The 16,069-nt window shown below is 42.4% G+C and overlaps 1 protein-coding gene across 1 annotated transcript; it reads right to left on the bottom strand.

The window, feature by feature from the left end:
• Positions 1-2,638: 2,638 nt before the first annotated feature.
• DHRS9 (dehydrogenase/reductase 9) lies at positions 2,639-14,240 on the bottom strand. The gene is made up of 5 exons (XM_088474901.1): positions 14,198-14,240; positions 9,998-10,335; positions 7,200-7,458; positions 4,247-4,410; positions 2,639-2,941 (listed from the first exon to the last, which is right to left on the bottom strand). The coding sequence occupies exons 2-5, from the start codon at positions 10,308-10,310 to the stop codon at positions 2,718-2,720; spliced, it is 960 nt and encodes a 319-aa protein (XP_088331027.1). The 5' UTR covers positions 10,311-10,335; positions 14,198-14,240; the 3' UTR covers positions 2,639-2,717.
• Between the last annotated feature and the right edge of the window lie 1,829 nt (positions 14,241-16,069).

Here is a 16,069-nt window from a genome sequence, read left to right as displayed (position 1 = left end):
GTAGGTCCCACAGACCTTCTCCTTTTTGAAACTACTGTCTTTTACTCTGAGTAGCACCACCACAATTCCCAGATGTACCAAATTGTTTAATGAACAGATGAAATATGTGTAGATAGCATTTCCTACTTAAATATTCTTCCTTTTTTCGATATCCAAATAGTAGTTCTACCTGTGCGGTGTGTTTCTCCCTTCTCTTCCCCCCTGTTCCCTTATTCGATATAACGATTGGTGGTGCTCCCAGACGTTTTGCAACCATGAACTACATAGATTAGCTCCTCCTCTCATTTCCAGCCACCTGATCACATAGGGCCCCTGCCTGGGAGTATTGCTGGCACAGCAGACTTTGCGGATTGCCCTGCTGGACCTGGAAGTGCTGCCTGCTGTTTAACCAGTGAAGTACAGGACAGGCACTATCCTTTCTGTGATGCTGAGGTGGGCGCTGGCGTGACCGCAGCAGGCTTATAGTGAAAAGGCTTGCCTTGTCTGACCCTAAGTGTGGCCTCTGGAGCCTTAGTGCCGATTGTTAAGGGCTCTATATAGAAATAGAAATATAAGGATCAGAGCCAGATTTAGACCTAAAGGTACCCTAGGCAAGATACCAGTTTGGGCCCAGGCTTGGGTATGAAATCCCTGCTGTCGGGATGCCACGGGTCAGAATACCGACAGTGGCAACCCGACAGCCAGAATCCCGGCACCCATAGGAAGACAGGTAAGTGTTTTCCTAACCCCTACCCTAACCCTCCCTCCCTGGTGCCTAACACTAACCTCCCCCCTTAGTGCCTAAGCCTAACCTCCCCCTCCCTGCACCCTAAACCTAACACCCCTCCCCAGTGCCTAAACCTAACCTCCCCCCCTGTGCCTAAACCTAACCTCCCCCTCCCTGCACCCTAATCCTAACCCTCTCTCCCCAATGCCTAACCCTAACCATCCCCCTAGTACCTAACCCTAACTTCGCACCCTAACCTCCCCCTAACACCCCAATACTTACCTTCAGGATTGCCGGTGGTCGGGATACAGATGCCGGGATCCCGATCTGTCAGGGTTTCAGCATCGGTATTTAGACGATCTGCATCCTGCACGCTGGGATGCCCTGTAATAACCATTTATTGGCAAGTTCCTGCTATAACCTAAATGTTTGGATGTGTCGCTCACAGACTTCATATTTGTTTTTTTTTAATCAAATATAGATGGCTATTAAAGACTATGGGGAAGATGTATCAAGCCTTGGAGAGAGATAAGTGGAGACATTGCACAAAGCAACCAATCAGCTATTGAAATTTATCTGCCACATTCTTTGAAATGACAGAAGCTGATTGGTTGGTTTGGACAACTTATCCACTCCATAGCTCACCATGGCTTGATACATCTCACCCTATGTGAAATAAAATGAAAAATTAAAATTAGCTTTAAGAACCTCTAAATAAGCTGTCTTCTGAGCACACATATGTAAGGAATCGGTATGAAATACCGCCGGCCGCATGGCATGACAGATGAGCCCAGTACGGCAGCAGAAGCCCGACAGCGCTGGAAATCCTGATCGTCCCTAAGGTAAGTATAAACTAACCTAACCTAACCCCCTAACCCTGACCCTCCTTAGGGGTGCCTAACCCTAACCTCCCCCCTCTAAGTGCCTAACCCTAATCCCCCCTCTAAGTGCCTAACCCTAACCCCCCCTTCGCTACTGCCTAAACCTAAGTCCCCCGAGGGGGTGCCTAACCCTAAGTCCCCCATGGGGGTGCCTAACCCTAACCCTCCCTCCCCCTAGCCTAACCCTAACCCTCCCGGGGGTGCCTAACCCTAAGTCCCCCCCGGGTGCCCTAAACCTAACCCTCCCTCCCCCGTTCCTGTCTGCTCGCGGCGCCCGGCATCCCTTCGATCGGGATGCCGGGCGCCGGTCTCCCGGCGTTGGGGAAATGTCAGGCGTCTACATCTAGACGTCCGGCATTTCACCCTCGCCGGGATATGACAGTCGGGAAGCTGGCTGCCAGTATTAAGGCAGCCGGTTTCCAGATTTTATACCATATGTAATCCTGCATATTTCTTTAGCTTTGTGTGTAAGTATTTTGTTAAAAGTAAAAGAAACAAAATTGTAAATAAATGTTATTGTATCATACATATAATAGTATATACACAAGAATATGAACATGGGGCGTTTTAAGAGAGGAGGGGGCCCGTGTGCATTCCCTGTGCAGGGCCCCCTCCTCTCTCCCCAGCGGCCGGCAGCCGACTGACACAGTTGGCCGGCCACCGCAGAAGCAGTAAACTCTGGGCACCAAAGTGTGCCCAGAGTCTACGCGCATGTGTAGAATGCCAGAAAAATGGTGGCGGCGGCCATTTTCTGGTGTTCTGTGCAGCGCTGACACCCGACGCGCCCATTATAGATACGCCCCTGAGATATATATATATATTTATATATATATGTTCATGGTGTATCCGCACAACTCTTATATACTGCCAATGTGCCGGGGTGCTGACCAATATATGGTGTAGAAAAATCCACAACCAACATACATAGTTCAAAAATACTTTTATTCCATGGTATCAAAGGGTAATAACACCAATGTTTCGGCCCCTTCTGGAAAAGGTCCAGAAGGGACCGAAACTTTTGAGTTACTACTCTTTGATACCATGGAATAAAAGTATTTTTTACTGCTATTAACTTCAAACACTGGTGAGTGCACCCCTATTTTTTGAAATATATATATATTATAAAATAGTTATGTTGGGGGTGCAGTTGGGATATGTACTTTGTTTAACAGTATGGCAAAGTCCTGGATGAATGTTGGCATATAAGACAAGGGTATCCAAAGGCAAGTAGCATCGGTGCCAACGCTATACCGGGTCCTTGGGTGTTGGCTTGTCAGAGCGTGTTCCATACACCACACAACCAAGGAAAGGTCGCTGTTTCTAATTTGGTTTAATTTCTGCTTTTTCTTTGCATCTGAAATTCAAAATAATAAGTCATAGGAAGACATTGGGTAAGAACAGAAACCAAAAATGATTTTACCTTTGTACCAATCCCACCATACTTCTATACCACCATACAGTCAGTCTAAAGCTGGGCATCCACTATAAAATTTTCTGTCAGATATTTGCCCAATCTGGCTGGTTGGAAAGAAAACCTGGTAATGTATGGCAGCAAATGACAGTCGATCATATGGTTTTAAACACCGAAAAAAGGACAAAAAAATTGTTCAATTCGGTTAAATTTGTGTGTTTTAATCAATTTGTCTGAACAACCATTTTTGGCTATTTTCCAGTGTAGATGAGCAAATGGACGATTATCATTTGCTCCCATACATTACCAGGTTTTCATTCCAACCAGCCAGATTGGACAGATATCTGACAGAAAGTTGTATAGTGGATGCCCAGCTTAATACACTTGACAACTAAGGTAGCTCCTCCAGAATTTAAGAACTTAAGGAAGCATTTAGTGTCACAGGCCAGAATGCTATCAATCAAACTTTTTTTTTTTCAATTAAACCAATATTAAAAGATTGGCATGAGTTATAGGAATAATACTAATGTTATTTATACCATATTAAGAAAATGTACCGTTTCCTACACATCACTTGAAGCAAACATTTTGTGGCCTGGACTAATGTTTATGACAATACAGCCGATCAATCCATTAGAAACCACTGACATCACTAAGGTACAAAGTCAGTTGAACAGGATACAGTTTAAATAGTGAATTTCTCACCTTGTACATTGCTAAGAACACATACATAATATATCCATTGCTGTGATGACACCTAAAGGGCCCTTAATTATTTGAAGATGTGTAGTGACATATGTATCAATAGTCTTAGTTATGAGAGAGTCTATAAAAGAACATTTGGTGCTTCAAAAGTTGTGGGGTCTTCAGAAAGGCTGGAAGGTATTACCTCTGGGCTCAGTAGCAGTCTCTCCTTCTGTGCCCATTGTAACTCCGTAACTGCTGGGCAGTGAAATACGGAACTCAATGTCAGTGTTCTTAAAAATGGGGAAGTGTTGCAGCTGTATAGGTTTGTGAGCTTAAAGTGCTCTCAGTGCCTACACAGACCTTTGTATCTCTGCTATGCTTCTCCATTTGTAATAACAATGGCAGTGAGTAAAGTGTTTCGCTGATTAGCAGTGGTGGAACTGCCATGGCTACAAGAGGTGAGGCCTCTATGGAGCTGCCTCCTTATGAGCCAACAACATTCACTGAAGGTCCCACAGCACCCTCCCAGGTCTTTATAACAAGTCTTATTAGGTAAATTACCATAGGCTATATAATCTTCTCCATATTCCTTTTGAATATTCAGTGGCAGTTTTCTCCAAATACATATACGTTGTTCTAAAACTGTTTTTGGATCAGACAACGGTGTTTTAAAAAGACCAGGCTCAATGCAGGAAACGTTTACTCCAAACGACTTCATATCTCGCCTTTACAAAGATGAGACAAAAAAAAAATGTTTACATTAGGTTCTAGTTCAGCCACCATTCTGATCTAACTATACATTAACACATTATGGAGCTGATTCTGAATCAGACGTATCTCGGTTCACGGACGCAAATGGTGATATTTGCATACAATGCATGCGCAGATGTGAATTTATGCATTTCCGTGTATGTTCATCATACAGAATTTGGCCAGATCTATCTTTTGGTGAAATTAATTTTGGGGCAATGTAAAAGCACTGAATCACCTTACCTTGTGGGAGTGTCATAGGCATGTTGTGGGGTTGTCATGGGCATGCACCTAAAGCTCCATGTAATTTTGCGATGGGGAAGGGAAGCCCGTGTCTGACAGATGCCTTGCTTTTAGCATGGGGCTAGTGCAAGAGCCGATACCAATGATGGCAGTTGCATCGGTTGAATCAATGGGCGGCACGGCTTTCTGCTTGCACACGTATGGACCTACCACATTAGTCCTACATATTCCTGAATTAGCACTAGTTATTAAATAAGGTTTCTTAGGTTCCCTGCAACTACAGACACTTTACATGCGACTCAGAATCAGCCTCTAGAATGTATAACGGTAACTGACAAATCGCATCCTATACTGTAAGTACCGTATGTGCATCAACAAGAAACTCACAAACTAATAATAAATAGTATACTATAGTTATCCTGTTATGGCCATATCAGGATGGTGATAACAGAAAGAAAATTAATGATACAAATGCTTTATTCTTTGTATAAAACATTTTCTTTAAATCATGAAAGCTTTGTATTCTTTATTATTCCTATTATTGCTGGTGATATAATACAGTGTGTGAACAGCAGCGCAGGGTCCTGTATCCTGGGTGACGGCACTGCTCACACACCCTGATGATCAGCTTTACTTATATATTCCTAAAATATCATAGCTCAGGATTTTAGGTTGCCAGCCTCAACCTATACCGGCTCTACTTTACCTGCCAGACCTATACACTTTGTATGATGGCCTGAAACAAGCTCTAGACATAAATGTAGCACTAGCTTTAAACCTAGCACTGACACTAGAAATAAAATTATCTAATGGTCTAAAGCTAACCATAGTACATGACATGATCTGCTACATATAAACAATATTGTTATTCTAGCTCATTTAAAAAGCATAACATATACCCTTAGTGCAGTACAATATTGAAAGTCAGCTGATATACTGTCATTGTAACAATACAGGAATATCCTCTTAATCAATAAAGGAGTGTCTGGCTTTCTAAACCTTACGATTTCAAAATGAAGCAAAGAAAATCATACAGAAGGCACATACAATGATATAAGCACATCTGTCAATGTGTAGAGATGTCAATACTTAAGCTCTCAGGAATAACAAAGTGTTACACCATGTAGCTACATAGGGGAATATCCCCCTTAATGTCTTATGTTTGATGTTCCAAAGGGAAAGATTAGGGAAGCTTTAAGCTGCACTACCATTTACACTGTAAAATCATATTTAGGTGACCCTTCCCCTTGCTGATGTCCTGGGGGCTGCAACATACAATTTAGGGCATTGCCAGTTGTTTTATATTGAACCCACAATTAAAATGTAATTCCCCAACTTTAAATAGCAGTAGAGAGGGGGTGAGAGCGGGAAGATCAATCACCTAATTGCAGTTTGTAATTATGCCACCCGCTCACTCTCCCTTTTCTGGTTTGTAGCCAGGGCTGTAAGAGGAACACAGGAGCCCTCAGTGCACCATCTAAAAGGAGGGCGCACCCTAGTAAAATCTTTAAGCTCTATCTTAGTGTCAACATGCAAATCCATTTTAAAGTGAAGCTAAATCTGGCAAATTTACACGACAGTCCCATGAGTGCATGCTTTACCTGTGAAATAGTCAGTGTATGACACAGGCTAGTAAAGAGACATGTCCCAGTTACAGAAAGACTTCTTTCCTTATTGGGGCTCAGCAGTGTAACATAAGAGTTATCTGCTCTGAAGTTTGAAAGCTAGTCATGGGAACAATGGAAATGGTTTTAAAGTGATGCAAGGGCGTAGCTACAGTAAATGAAGCTGCTAAGGGGCCCGGCCCTCCCCTTGCACCTAGTAATGCTGTCAGCTGTCTTACACTCACGTCCTGGGTGGCTTTTCTATTCTCACCAGTGCGTTCCTGCAAGGCAGCACATCTACTATTCCGGGCCCAGCCGGCTATGTGTGGCTGTGTGTGGCTACAGGTTTACCCATTCACCCATGTCTCCTCCTAGAACATACTACCTGACTGATTTATTAGTAAGTCATAGTCTTCTTAAATACCATGTTATATTTGACACAATTAGGATTGGGGAGACAATATATTTAAACAAATATAGGCCCCCATTTATCAAACTACTTCCTGTGAAGTGTTAAATAGTGTTTTCCCTCGCCGTAATGTTTCTTTTTCCTGCCCTTGTATTGAGCATTGTAAAATTTCACAGCAAGCGCTAGTGTTATATGTCTTGTCAGCGCTACTTTTAAGACTCAAGGAGCGTTGACGATAGAAGTTGTGCTGCCCTGCTTTGAGGGGGGGGTGGCTTAAGGAAATAAAAAAGTCTTGTCATCTAGCAATGTAGTAGGCATTAGGGCGGTGTACACATTTGTCTCTGCAAAAATATGCATACTTTTTTTTGTACTACTTATTAAGTTATTAGGAATCTACTCTGATTTTTAGGCACCTTTGTATATTTTAAAGGATTAAGTACCCCTTATGTGACCTTTAACTGTGATCACCATTATACTTTTATTTTCAGCTAGCATGCATTCAACTTACCTTAAACTGTCGTTAAAGCCTTCGACTCCAAATTTAGATGAAAAGTATCCACCTCCGCTAGCTGCAACTCTCCCCCCAACGCTGGATACGTTCACAATCCTACCTCTAGCTTTCTTAATCAAGGGGAGTACAGCCAATGTGACATGTATTAAACCTATTAAATTAACTTCGATTGGTGCTCTCACGTCGTCAATGGTCAGCCAATCAATCGGGGCAAGGGTTCCCATAATTCCTGCATTGTTCACTAAACCCCAAAGACCTATAAATAAAACAAAGCAGGTTTAAAATCCCTTTAAAGCAAAACTATGACTTATAAATACTTTTTAAATATACAATATCACAGCTTGGTATACGGTCGCAAATAGCGTGTTTTAGCAAACTGAGCATGCACAGAAGCAGTTTACATATTTTTGCGTATTTCCGGATGATTCTGAGTTGAATGGATGTTATTCGAATCTCTCCTTGTATGAAATGGGAAATTCTGAGAGGCAACACTGCGGTTGCACGCAGAAGATTTGTCTTGTGGGAGTGTCATGGGCGTGTAGCTAGAGCTCTGTGCTTTAATGAAGCGTGTGAAGGGACACCTATGTCTGTCGGATCTTTTGCACCTAGTATCGGTCAGGTGCCATTGCCGATACTTATGATGATGGTTGCGCCCGTGGCTGGAAAAACAGTGGCCGGAGCAGCTTCCTGCTTGAAGTCCTATGGGTAATTGCATTAGATGTATGGATACTTGCATTAGCTTAATATAGTAGTTCTGGTTTCCCGTAGTTACAGACACTTCACGTCCCACTCAGAAACAGGCCCTTTATATTTTGCTATCAATGAAGTTACTATTTCAGTTTGCAGTAATTGTGAGAATAACTAGAAAGTGGTAAAAGTAGCCCATTTTAGTGTAAAACTGAAAGCAGCTTGTTTTATATCAGATTATGGGCCTCATTTATCAACGAGTTTTATCATTCACAACGAGTAATAAAACTCGTTGTGAATGATAATGATGTTCCAGCCAATCAGCTACCAACTGTCATTTGTTTGAAAAATGACAGTTGGGAGCTGATTGGCTGGAGCACCATTTATCATACGGAACAAGTTTTATCACTCGTTGTGAATGATAAAACCCATTGATAAATGAGGCCCTATCTGTTCTAGCTTACTGTATATATACTATGTATTCTAAATATTTACAGACGTTATTTGTATTGCCTTGATATTATATAGATGTGGTCCTTTTCCTTACTGATTCTTTTATGCATTCCATAACAGACCATACAGTATCTCAGTATTTTCAAAAAGAATGATAGCCCACCAGTGTCCTTAATTATTCTGATATTCAGAGAACAGATGAAAGAATTTCTTGTGGTTTCTGACTTTTACAAGAGTCTTTAATTTTAATAAATGCTCTTTTGCTCTGGGCACAGGACCCCACGGAAACAGGCCCACCATCATATTTGTCTACCTTCTTGAAATTTCTGGGAGACGTCCTAGTTGTGAGGACTCTCCTGGACCCCCAAGGGACAAAACTTCCCGAATCTGACTAGAGCCACAGAGAAGTGGGCGGTCTGGGGACCTGATGATGCAATATGCAGTGTATCACGCCATCACAACCATATCACCAGCTGCAAAAATGCAATTAATCAAGGCATTCTACAAATGGAATGGCAGAAATATGATGATCAAATTAACGGCACTACAGGCACTGCACCTTCGGCCTGAACCTCCCTCTTCCGGCATCTCCTGGGGGGTCAGGGAAAAAATCTTGACAATAAAGGGAACCTCTCTCTGTTCTTTGGTGCACTTTCCGTTTGTTTTAAAGAGGAGAGTTTCATATTTTAGATGAGATAATTAATTTATATGATCCTTAAACCTGGGTGAAAGTAAAACAAAAATGTAAAGAATCCTAGACCTTACTTTAGCCAAAGCCCTAACCAAAGCCTATCCTAGCCTTAAGCCCAGGTCTCTTTAGTAAGCCCATACCTCCCAACTGTCCAGCATTTAGCAGGACTGTCCCATTTTTCTGGGACTGTCCCGCTGTCCCCCCCAAAGGCTGCAGTGTCCCACGGAGGGGGGAAAGTTGGGGAGCACAAACCGCTGCTTTGGTAAGCAGAGGTAGAATAGATGCCGTGCCGTGAGAGCCTTTGGGGCTACCCGGCATCTTGGAGAGTGACGTAAAAAGGGTTTCAGCAAGGTTCCGCCCCATCTTCCCAAAGCTCCACCACTGTTACGTGAAGACCCACCCCTTTTTTGGACTTAAACGCCACATGATGAAACTTAAAATTTGGGAGGTATGGGAAACCTGATATTTATATCTCTGGATTTTAGTTCCACAGTAACTAGGGGTAAAAGGCCCCAGTTAATGGGTAAATGGCTCTCTGCCACTGATGCCTTTATATGGCCTGATCACCCAAAAGAGGGGCTGTTATGAATGCAAGAGTGGAAATTGGGTTACAAGTTATTCTGAAGGAGTTGGAAGTGAGTTCCCACATCAAACCATAGGCCTGAAAGGTTATTAGTTCATGAGTACTTTGTATACTGTCAGATCATGCACAATAAACAGCTGCTTAATTTACATACTGTAGTATCTTTTCTAGCTGGCAGCATTTTTGTGGTGTATATATAATAAATGACATTTGTCCAGCAAGTTCCCTATTGTTTTGCTTCTTATGGCAGCATTTTATACGCAGGGAGTTTTCTATATTTCCTCACTTGAGAATAGGATAGTGAAAAAGTGAAACTGCAGCTTAATATTTTTATAAGTCTGACTTCAAGTATTCTAAGCTCAGAAATTCAACTTACTGTACCTTTATTCCCAACTTCATTCTTTACCCATTCTGCCGCTCTCCGGACATTGTCATCGTTAGTTACATCCAAACATACTGTTTTAAGTTGTTCTGATGATTTCTGTTTTAAAGCAGCTGCTCCAGAATCTGTCAAACAAGTTGCTAGAACTCTGAATCCCATCTTGTCAAACATATGTGCAGCATGTTCTCCAAAGCCAGAGTCACATCCAGTGATTAGTACATACCTGCCTTCAGTGCTACTGATTTTTAGGCTATCTCTTATCCTCCACCAGATATAGAGTAGAGACGCACAAAGCAGCACATAGAAAAACATTTTATTACGTGTCTTCTACTGCTTCCTAAAAGAAAAAGAACACAGTGAATCAGTAAATAGTTTTACAACATAAGCAGATGACTGTATATAAATATATTTATAAATAAAGAAATGTCTGTGTCCGGCTCTCAAAGCTTATGGACAGATATTGCAGTGCTGCTCCTTAAGGATCCAGAGGTATCCAACCAAATATATAGAAAATAGAAAAAAGGGCACTCACCAGGTAGTAGAAAAAATAAAATCACATCTTTATTAGAACTTACTAAAATCGCATCATAGAAGTCGACGTTTCAGTCCTCACAGGGACCGTAATCAGGACCACAGAACAAGGGACCTGATTCAGACCCGCTCGCTAGGATGCGTTCGCTCGTAGCTAGTCGATTGTCACATTGTGCGCATGCGTACGCATCGCAGTGCACGTGCGCGAACCAGTGCGAGAGATCAGGAAGCGTTCGCTCGCTGTGCATAGACTGCCCAGCAGAGTGAATGACAGGAGAAGCCGTTTGTGGTTGGTGACAGGGGCTGGCCAATAAAAACGGGGGAGTGGAGGTGCGAACGCAGGTGTGCCTGAGCATCTCAATGCAGTTTCAGAGGCATGCATAATTTAGAGACACCGAAGTGCTCGCAGTGCTTGCGGTAGGGTATGGTCAGCCACAAGCGCTGCGATCGCATCCGATGGTACTCGATGGTACCGATGGTTGCATACACTTCCTGGAGATGACGTGCACAAGTGGGCATCTTAAGACAGGCTGGTGAGCGTCTGCATACACAGAGCGATCGCATGCCAAGACACAGTGGGCATGCTAATGCCTTGCTTTGCGATCACCTGCCTTCCAAAATTTGCGTACACATCGTGCGAGCGAACGCATCTAGTGAGCGGGTCTGAATGAGGTCCAAAGTGCACATAAGACAGCACATCACTACACACACAGTGCAAATAAGACAGCACATCACCACACACATCAGTGCATATAAGACAGCACATCACCACACACATCAGTGCACATAAGACAGCACATCACTACACACACAGTGCAAATAAGACAGCACATCACCACACACATCAGTGCACATAAGACAGCACATCACCACACACATCAGTGCACATAAGACAGCACATCACCACACACATATAGGGCTCTATTTACTACAATCCGCATTTGTAATGCAGATTGTAGTGTGATATTATCGACTGAATTCACATTGCGAATTCAGGCAATATCACAGGGATATACTACAAATCCCTTGCAGGGACAGAGCTTGCGATAAAGCTCTGTCCCTATGAATCCCCTCCGCACACTAGTTACGGTATTTTCGTAAAAAATACCGTGACAAAGTGCCCGCGCATGCGCCATCCGCCCGCCGCTGCTGCCCCAACGGCGCTAAGTCCCACCCCCATTGTTAAGCCCCGCAATCGCAGACCCCCCGCGCCCCCCCTCCCTTAATAGCACTTACCTGCAGTCATCGGTGCTCCAGTGATGTCTTCCATGCCTCCGGTCAGCTTACATCCGATACTGCACTGGGATCCGATCACCTGACGACCGGGCCGCAGTGCACCATGGGAGACCAGCTGACCGAAGGGAGAACATCACCGGAGCCCCGACCACTGGTCCCTGGAGTCAGGCAAGTAAAAAAAAAATTTTACTTTTTTTTTTATTTTTTTATTTTTAGCAGAGATCAGCTTGCGGTCTGTTTAGATCATACAGCTGATCACTGGGACTGGCTCCGGGCTCTGCTCTCCCCGTTAGAGCAGGGCAGGAGTCCGGTAACCGGGGGAGACCCTGGATAACGCCACCTCCAGGTGGCGTTATTATCACAGGGCTTTCCCCGATATTTTTTCACATTTTATTTTTAGTAACTTTGGTCGGATCACATTTCCCATTACAATTATGGGAAATGCAATCTTCTTACTAAAAATAAGTGATACTTAGGGGTTGGAGTAGAATTTTACGAATTCTACTCCAATTGCCCTCTAATAACTATAGGTGATACTAAAATAATGTGAAACGGGTGTGAAAACACAGTTTTTCACTTTATTTTAGTAAAAATAATAGTCACATAGTGCACATAAGACAGCACATCACCACACACATAGTGAACATAAGACAGTACATCACCACACATCAGTGCACATAAGACAGCACATCACCACACATCAGTGCACATAAGACAGCACATCACCACACACATAGTGAACATAAGACAGCACATCACCACACATCAGTGCACATAAGACAGCACATCACCACACACATAGTGAACATAAGTCAGTACATCACCACACACATAGTGAACATAAGACAGCACATCACCACACACATAGTGCACATAAGACAGCACATCACCACACACACAGTGAACATAAGACAGCACATCACCACACATCAGTGAGTGGTGATGTGCTGTCTTATGTGCTCTTTGTGCTATGGTCCTGATGACAGTACCTGTGAGGATTGAAACGTCGACGTCTATCATGCAATTTTAGTGAGTTCTAATAAAGATGTGATTTTTTTTTTTCTACTACCTGGCGAGTGCCCTTTTCTATTATCTATATATATATATACATATATATATATATATATATATATATATATACTGTATATAACACCTAGTAAAAGCTGCTGGGATACAGAGAAACACCACCAAAGTTCCCAATTAATAGGCAAACATAAAATATATAAATTAAAACCCTTGCTGTGTTTAACCTTATCTGTGACTTTGCAATATGATAGAAATGGCACAATAATTAGCATTAATGTACACATTTTAATGCATACACCAAAGATAGATGGATAGATAGACAGAGAGAGAGAGATGCAGTAGATATAGATATATATCCTATTAGATATAATAGGAGAGCATAGATTGATAATGTTGTCCAGCGTATATTGGAAAATAATACTGAGAATCCTGCATATAATTACCATGTTTGGCAATCCACCATATCTGTCTATCAGCATATAGATAGTGAGACTGTCCAGTAAAAGAAGGTGGCAGCTCGAGTTTGCATGCCAGCAGCATGAGCACCATGTTGTCTGGTAACATTAACTGTCAGTAAATCAGTGCTCAGTGGAATCTAAAGAACCTAAATCTAATCTGAATCTAAACCTTTAAATAATTATTTTTGTTGCCCAATAAAGTATAATTAGTATAATTAGAACAATCTGTATCTTTATTATAGGTCTATAAATAGTTTTATAATGTGTTATTGTTGGAATAGGTATATGCAGGGGCAGAACTATGGGAGGCAATGGAGGCGCCTGCCGCCGGGCTCCAGCACTGAAGGGGCACCTCATCCATTGCCCACAACATATTAATTCCACTTAGGGCTGTAACTATGTACTCAGAGAGTACCGTCATGGACACCCAATACATGGCACCTGAGAAGCCACTATACACTAGTGGAGAGCTCTGTGTCAGACCATCAGCTCCTGCCTCCGTCTATCTATAGCCTGATCCTGGTGTTCCTGCTCCTCAGCAGCTTCCTTTGTCAGGGTGATATGTCTGGTGCCCCCTCACCCACAACTCTCTGTCTCACTCCTCCATGACATGTCTATAGTCTGTGTGCAACTGGGGGTGTATCTGCTAGCGAAACGCTAAATTACAGTGTCATCGGTTATGGCGGGGGGGGGGGGCACCAAATTATAACTTGCCTCCAGGCATCTGGGATGAACTTACGCCACTGGGTATATGTACAATATAATTTCACCCAATTGCAACAAGAAACTTTCCAATTCAACATATCAGTTGTGGGTAAGCAGGATCAATTTTCTATAGCAGGACAATGCTGTAATACTGTCGCAGACTTATGTTTGTAATTATTGGATTTGCAAGATCCTGATAGCTACATGTTCAGATAAGCTACGAGAGGTTAATACTGTACTTACATGTTGTTAGAGAGAAAGGATTCTGAAGACAACCTCTCTCAACAGCTAACTTCCTTCTGGTGTTTGAGGAAGTGGTGAGTTGCTTTATATCATACAGTACTTATTGCAAATAATTGGGTATGACACAGTAAGGAGCAGGTGACTTAATTTACATACTGTAAGGTCAGCTCCTAGTATAGACAATGAATAACCTTTTTACGTGTATGATAACTAACTTCCCTAACTAGTATCTATTTGTTTTTTATTCATTCAGAACTAATGAGCTGGTCGTTTCATTACGACACTTACAGTGAAGCAGGATATAAACCTTCTATCGGATGAGGTGTGTCATGTGTGCAAACCACTTATCATACTTAACTTAAAATAAAGACACTAAGACGTGGATTTGGCAGATAACTTGATGGCGATTTATTGGAGCAAAATAAATTATTATTTATTATTTATTTAAGGTTGTATGGTGGCAAAGAAAGGAGGGCCAGAAATCAGCCAAATCTGCTATGCCAACACACAACAACAAAAGGCATAGCAGGCGTAGATCGCCCAGAGTGCATACACATAACCATGTAAACCATGTCAAAAAGAAAAGGTAACGCTCACCCCCATCTTGACTTCCCACCTGTTTAAGTGGTGATACTGCACCCCGTTAGGTTGGTACAGCCAACTACCAGTCAACGAAGGGATCGCCCTTAAATCATAATTGCACCCGGACTGGTGACCTGCCGTTCTTTCCCGCCACACAAAAACAAACCCACAACATACCAAATTTAAAGGGGAGGGAGGGAGGGAAATCTGGAACAAAGAGGGTTAGGCCCACACTTCAAGCCCATTATATAGAGTCCCTGTTGCAAACCCGCCCCTGACTGCCATAGGCTAACTCCCACAAGTCATTTGCATACATGCCGGCCCCCATCCTAGAGGTTTAAAACACCTCTTTTCTTATTTAATCTTTCGGTTTCTCTTACTTTAGTTTTAGTTTTAATTGAACATTAAAGCCCAAAGCAATTTGAACTCACATCTAAATCTATTGATAACATTTAATTTACATGCAGCACTTGCCAATAAGTATTATCACAATCCGCATTTTGAATGATACATTTTTTTCGCGTAAGTTTGCAACGTAAAAATGGATACTTTCACGGGCATTTACCATTGTTTGTCCGGCAACTGCTTTTCCGGAGTCCAACAGATCCCTCTCTGGAAAAATTTGCGATATAGTAACCCATATGCTACTATAGGATAATGTCATCTGGGTATGGCATTATCCTATCGGGACAGCAGCCCCCATACAAACCGTAAGATATCGGAAAACATCTGGGGAATCCTGAATACTTGCGGGTACCCCCAAAAAACATCTGTATTTAAGGTATATCCCGCAAATATTTAATGATAACTAGGCCCCTAAGTCAGGTGGAACAATTTCAGGTTTTGTGGGGAAAACAGATTTTATGGATATTTTTACTGTGTTCTGGCTGACACTCCAAAAACAAAATCTGACCTCACCGAAAGTGACGCGAAAAAGCACAGCCCAAATACACTGGAAGTGGGGCAGCACAGACGGAACTATGAATACGCTGCTCCTACTTTAAACTATATATATATATATATGGTGATACATACATTCCTTTCTTGTCTAGCTACTCCAGTTAAGCACTAGGTTATTTTACTAAGTGTTTCACTAGTCCTCCGGTAAAACCGGAAGTGACATCACAGGAAGTGACATCGCGCTATAATGAAAAGTGCGGGACTTTCATCTATACATTAAGGTATAAATACCTGACCACCTTATAGGCATACCATCCCCTTGAAGAAGTCCCCCAGGGATGAAATGCGTTGGGTGCCTTACCTCATTGACATACCTAATCCTCTTCTACT

Source organism: Taudactylus pleione, unplaced genomic scaffold (genome assembly GCF_031769625.1).
Source record: "Taudactylus pleione unplaced genomic scaffold, aTauple2 ptg000156l, whole genome shotgun sequence".
Classification (NCBI taxonomy): Eukaryota; Metazoa; Chordata; class Amphibia; order Anura; family Myobatrachidae; genus Taudactylus; species Taudactylus pleione.
This window is presented reverse-complemented; position numbering and strand designations above follow the sequence as displayed.

What these genes read in the sequence shown, in the direction of transcription:
- DHRS9 (XM_088474901.1), bottom strand. Translation starts at nt 10,310, where the DNA reads ATGTTTTTCTATGTGCTGCTTTGTGCGTCTCTACTCTATATCTGGTGG. An exon ending in GAATGAAGTTGGGAATAAAG is followed by an intron (nt 7,459 to 9,997) that starts GTACAGTAAGTT and finishes TTTTATTTATAG; the next exon opens with GTCTTTGGGGTTTAGTGAAC. An exon ending in GGCTTTAACGACAGTTTAAG is followed by an intron (nt 4,411 to 7,199) that starts GTAAGTTGAATG and finishes ATCTTTGTAAAG; the next exon opens with GCGAGATATGAAGTCGTTTG.